At 41.2% G+C, this 6,053-nt stretch overlaps 1 protein-coding gene across 1 annotated transcript; it reads left to right on the top strand.

Moving 5' to 3' along the window:
- Nucleotides 1–825: 825 nt before the first annotated feature.
- On the top strand, nt 826–5,001 carry LOC134140937 (trefoil factor 2-like). Its single transcript, XM_062576737.1, has 4 exons — nt 826–911; nt 2,284–2,426; nt 3,817–3,966; nt 4,994–5,001. The coding sequence occupies exons 1-4, from the start codon at nt 826–828 to the stop codon at nt 4,999–5,001; spliced, it is 387 nt and encodes a 128-aa protein (XP_062432721.1).
- Nucleotides 5,002–6,053: the final 1,052 nt, after the last annotated feature.

Here is a 6,053-nt window from a genome sequence, read left to right as displayed (position 1 = left end):
AACAGGGCAGAGGAAATGGAAAGCAGACTCTACCATGACTTTCCCAAGAAAAATCCTGCAGGGCATGATGGGTTTGCTCCAGAGAGCCTAACTTTCCTTTTTGTTTTGGACATATCATTCAATATATCAGCTGGGATGTTTGAATCCAACCCCTGAACTAGCAAAGATCTTGGTTTTCTAACACAGCACATGCTATATCTTCCAAAGCTAGAAGGTGTCAGACCTTCAGCTTCTCTTGCCTTACTATTTTCAGTGTCATATGAACTGGACTTAAGGCCAGGGTAAATCTGAAGCAGAAAGGATATACTTAGGAAGTATATATATATATATATATATATATTTATATATATATATATATATATAAATATAATGTGTGTGTGTGTGTGTGTACATGCATGTGTGTATATATATATATATATAAAAAAATTGTAGTTTTTTTTATATATATATATATATATGTATGTATGTATGTATGTATGTATGTATTTTCAGTAGTGGCAACCATTTAAAGCTGCTCAAAGATTTGAAACGCTCTAATGTTAATGAAGTCGACTGAGGCAGTTAGAGTTGCACAGTAATATAATTGATCTCAAGAACCTGCAAATTTATCTCAGGGATCAGAGATATCAGAATACACATGGTAACATTTCCTAATTAAAGAAAAAAAACACAACCTCTACATGAAGTACTGTGTGGAACAATGTTATCAGATCTTACTGTGCAAACACAAGGAGTGTATAAAATCAGCTACTTCAATGGAAAGTACCTCACCTCCATCTGCCTTCCCGCTCAAAGTAGTCCGTGGCCTGAGGGCTCTTGACAGCAATGGATCTGAAAGGGATCTGTGTGCTCTCCATCATCCTCGTCGTAGCTCTCAGCACCTTGACAGAAGCAAGGTTGCCACCAAGTAAGTACGCTTGCTTGGTGTTGCCTTGATGGGTATGTATGTGGGCCTGATGCTACTGATATTGTAATTGCAGCAGGAGGACAGCTCCAGTCTATGTATCAAATAGTGAATATCTTGCTCTGGTACTTGTCCAGAAGCTAGAGTCTATTTTTTAATTTTTGCAGAGAAATCTGTGGCAAAAAAATACACTTGTGTATGTAGTATATTGACATCAGGAACAGACTCCAGGAGAACTCTTATGTTAGCAGAACAACCAGGAGCCTGCTATAAAGGTAGAGGTGCAGAAATGCCTGAAATGATTTATCCAGTTTACTAAATAAACCTTTCCTCCAGAAGGACTGCAGGAACTAGCTCTGTCTCTAGTCCTCTGACATTTATTTTATGCTACTTTGTCATGTGAATACAAGTTCAAAGAAATCTATCTGCCTCCTCAATAAAAGGCAATCATTTAGACAAAAAGTGCAAAGTAGGTAATTCAGTAACAGAGCTCTAGTGGTATCTCCAGAATTTCTAGGTTGAGGAGGACTGTGAGGTGGACTTAAAATGTTGAAAGCACACCTGTAACTATTTGTACATGATCGTATGTTTTTTATGGTCATCTGAAGACAGAGATTTTGCATCCTTCCACCTATTTTAATATCTCTAACTCTTTCTTTCTTCAAATGAGATATCTGGTGGGGAGGAGTAAGGAAGATAGAGATAGACTATTCTCAGTGGTGCCAGTGATGGGATGAGAGGCAATGGGCACAAAATGAAATACAGATAATTCTACCTGAGTATGAGAAAAAAACTTGTTTACTGTGAGGGCGGCTGAACACTGAAACAGGTTGCCCAGAGAGACTGTGCAGTATCCATCCTTGGAAATACTCAAAATCTGACCGTACACAGTCCTGGGCAGCCTGCTCTAGCTTACCTACTTGAGCAGAGGGCTTAGACCTAACGATCTCAAGAGGTGCTTTCCTACTCCAAATATTCTGCGAATCTGTGAGATGGGCAAAACAACAAACATTCACTGGTGTAACGTTTGAAGTTATATATTTTACCATTTTATCCTTGACCCTCACTGTGCTGAGCTGGGCTGGCTGCAGGTGAGACCACAGATTCTCAATCAGTGAAGTACAGACCTTACTGAAATCAGTGGGAGTTTCACTCCAACTGTAACACGTCTAGCATTTCACCTGCTATCTTTTTACCAGTAGCAGATTTAAAAATGCTCATGTACTGATCTCAGCAAGCCACAGAAAATGTATACTTGCAAGACTGCCATAGTCTAGGGAAAGTTGGTTGTTCCCGATAGATAATTGATGAATGGACTTTCAGCAGCAAGTGTACAAACAGACACCTAGTAATTTACTAGTTTTGTCCTCAACAGCAAGATGCCAGTGTAATATGGCCCCCGCTGAGAGGAAGAACTGCGGATACCCAGGAATCACAGCAGAACAGTGCCGGAGAGCTGGATGCTGTTTCAATGCTTCAGTCCCTGGCGTTCCTTGGTGCTTCTCTCCAAAAGACAGGAGAGGTAATATATTAGAAACACTGATCTGCCTATTGCTTGATTATGCAGAAATATGTACAACTAGGGAATAACTGCTTTTACTGTAAGGCCAGCCAAATGGGCATAGACATCTATTAGAAAACTGCTGGTAGTACTGTGCAGAGTCAAATCTTGCTTCTCCTTGCAGCAACCATTTCCTTTCTCTTCGGGCTTCCAGTTATCAACTAACCCAAGCTGATCATTTGAAAATGTGTCACTGACAGCTGTTGTCTTGAGCAAGGGATCTTTAGCACCTACTTAAATAGGTTTTCTAAGTAGCTAATGAGGACTTTAGTACTGCACAGCAAAGAAATCAGAAAGTCCTCAGTAGATGAGTCCATCTGCAGTTGTTTAATGCCTTTTAAAAAGACCCTTGCATTCTGCAACTTCTAGTTTTTTGTTTTCTTTTCTTCAGGCTCTTTTGGTAATTGCTACTTACTTCCCTTTCTGCCTAGTTCACAGTATAAGTTCCCTTAGTTGTTATCTCTCTCTCTTGTTTTGTTGTCAGTCATCATCAAGTGAAATCTCCAAACTACCCCAGGGCAGATCCTTTTCTCCTTGGATTTCCAGTAAATCTCTACTGGAAAATTTGAACTCCTATATCAATTTTTTCCTTCATTTTCTTGAATAGTTACAGTGATTTTCCCCCTAAACAACTTACCTCCTTTCTGTAACTGAAGTCTTCATGCAGAGATGGCAGGTCCTTCCACCCCTTCCCTGCAGCCAACTCTTTTACATTGGCCAGGATGCACTGGGGTTAGCTCCTTGCATCGGGCCACTTCTGGGCAACACCCTGGTCCAAAGCCAACATCCCTAGTGCTGTTATGGGGGACATATGGCTTTTCACTCCATCACTAGATCTATAAAAATGTAAAGCTGCATCTGTGCCCGCCAGGCAGGATTTTCCCCGCTTTAAGCCCTAGAGCACAGCAGACGGTCCCCTCTGGGGTGAGCACTCTGAGTTCCTCTCTTGGGTTTGCTGGCACAAATGCAGCCAGCTGTACCCCTGAGGGCGTGGGGGGTACAAAGACCCTGCACCCTGCAAGGCAGCTGGCTGCATCTCAGCAGCTCCAGCTGGTATAACCCCTTTTTCACCAGGGATTTGTAACCCCCACCATCATCCACACAACTACCTGCGCTTGGTGCAGCAGGGAACCTAGGTCTCTACCCATCATGCTACTAAGGAGTTTTAATGAGCAGGTTACAGATAACCACAGATTCTGTGGCAGGGGCCTTTTAACCTGGGCTGTCAGCTTTGCTCATTTACAGCTCCTTGGATCCCTGACTAGGGGTCAGAGTAAGAAGAACAATACTGTACCAGTAAAAAGAAACATAAAGTAATATGGCCTTCTTCCTTTGTGTTTGTTTTACACAGTCAGGAAAGTATGTCCTTCTGAGGTTGAAGCCAGAGTAAACTGTGGCTACCCTGGCATCACAGCTCAGCAGTGTGAAAAGCAGGGCTGCTGTTTTGTGCCACATCCCGCTGGTGTCCCCTGGTGCTTCTACCGCCGCACATTGCGTGAAGGTAAGGACCTGCATGAAACCTTTTCCTGTACTTCCCCAGAGACATATGACAGCTCCTAGGAGGGTATTATACCGTATCTGCTCTTGGCTTGCTCTGCAAGTCAAACGCTGGGAGTGGTCGTGTTACAGGCAATGTGCAGGATGAGATCTCCCTTCCTCACCAGTGTGAGTTCAGAGTATTGCCCAGAGTGTGAGAAAAAAGCTTAATCCTAAAAATACCAGAGTCTCACATAAAGGGCAGGTGTTAGTGATCAATCACTCACAGGTTATGTGGCTGTGCAGGCAGATGGGCTCATATGCAAGCTCAAGTCCTCAACAAACTTGACAGTAGAGATGTAGCTATCAAACTATCTACTTTATGCTGAGAAATAAAGCACTTTTTGCTTTAGAAACGTGATAGGAACCTAACAAAAATTTCTGATATCTGCCCTCTTTAATTTTTTTTTTATTGGGAAACACCTTTCAGCATATCTAACATGGATAAGTAGTCCCATTTGATTCCAATCCACCTCATAGCCTATTTTGTGCCTGTAACAATTCGCCATAATTCAGTTTTACTAACTGGAATCATAGTTAGTAAGCACATTGAAAGACAGGTGGGAAAACAATTGCTAAAAATTGTCTAATACATGCGCAACACTGTTTTTGATATGCTACAGCTAGACAAGTACTTTCTAACACCTCTTGTAATCTGGGGAAAAAAATACATCCCTTAACCTGTTTGTCCTCTTTTCCACCACAGCTTGTTAAACTAGAAACTTCCATCAAGAATTTCTCAATCTTTGGACCTACTCAAACAGGAAATATCAGCCAGACATCCCAACTCAAACTTCATACTCTATAATAGCTATGATTTCTAGGTCTTTTTTTTTTCCTCACATTGAGTCCTTTCTAATGAAAGTTAATCACAGCTTTTATTCTTTCAGTAGTCTAGTACTGTGCAATTTTTCAAAGAAATAAAAGAACTAATACAATTCATAAATTTTCTATTATTCTTTATTTTACAGCCTCATATTTTTCTTTCCCAGGAAATTAGTGCCCCACAGATGAGAAAGTAGTCAGTAACATTTCTGAAAGAAAACACAGCCCTTTTACTATTTGTATTAGTATTACCTCACACTTGCCTGATTTATATAAAAGCCATGCATTTGTTAGATGATACATGGCTTTACATAGACCACTGACCCTTTTGAATGTTGAAACGAAACCAGTATTTCCTTTCACATAGCTGCAGCTGCTTTCCCCCCACCCTCAAGACATAGGAAATGGTAACTTTTTTAGCTGACCACGAAGTTGGTCTGAATGAGAGTCCTCCTGCTCTTCGCTCTGCTTGGTCCCTCCATTGCTGTAACTCGGATGCTGCCCATCCCTCGTTCGCTATACTAGCAAGGCACGGAGCTGCACATGACAATTTGATCCCTAATCCACTAGGCACTGCACCTAATGAAACATGGGCCTCTGGCTGCTGACCCAGAGCTGCACTAAAATCAAGCTAAGAAACAGGCCCCGGTGGCCCAAGTCAATACCTAAAATAAAACCTGTTGTGTTTTACTAGACGTGAGAGAAGTTCCTGGGTCTCCAGTCAAGTCTGCATGCTTTCTCCTGAGTGTGTTCAGTGTTCAGCAGCTCAAATGTTGTCCTGGTTCATCTGAGTGATACTACCACAAAAAGCCTCTACGAGTATCTTCTTTGAGAAAAAAAATCAGTAATGTAAGTCCTAAGAGCAAGCCATGTCCATCGGCTAGGCAGAAAACAATATTTGTGTAGAGCTGTGCAGGAAGAAAAGAGAGAAATGAAGAAGTCTGCCTGCTTAGAGATTTTTTCAAGTACTCTTTTATGATGATTGCTATCCAAGTGGGCAAAATTCATAAAACTTGATTATCTCATATTTACAATAAGCTCAGGAATATAATTTGAATACAGTAGGATATTAACTTTAACATGAGCAATAAACTGACCAGTCTTCTGAAGGTCTTTGTTCAGGGAGGTTTAAGGGTCTAGTCCAATTAAATTTGGAAGGCCTAAGTATAACCCAATCATGATAACACTACATTGCAAAATCTGGTGCAACAATGAAGTGCATTCACC

The sequence above is a fragment of the Rhea pennata genome, chromosome 1 (genome assembly GCF_028389875.1).
Source record: "Rhea pennata isolate bPtePen1 chromosome 1, bPtePen1.pri, whole genome shotgun sequence".
Taxonomy (NCBI): Eukaryota; Metazoa; Chordata; class Aves; order Rheiformes; family Rheidae; genus Rhea; species Rhea pennata.
Note: the sequence above shows the minus strand (reverse complement) of the source record. Positions and strands in the feature narration are given on the sequence as shown.

What these genes read in the sequence shown, in the direction of transcription:
- LOC134140937 (XM_062576737.1), top strand. Translation starts at nt 826, where the DNA reads ATGGATCTGAAAGGGATCTGTGTGCTCTCCATCATCCTCGTCGTAGCT. An exon ending in GCAAGGTTGCCACCAAGTAA is followed by an intron (nt 912 to 2,283) that starts GTACGCTTGCTT and finishes CTCAACAGCAAG; the next exon opens with ATGCCAGTGTAATATGGCCC. An exon ending in CTCTCCAAAAGACAGGAGAG is followed by an intron (nt 2,427 to 3,816) that starts GTAATATATTAG and finishes TGTTTTACACAG; the next exon opens with TCAGGAAAGTATGTCCTTCT.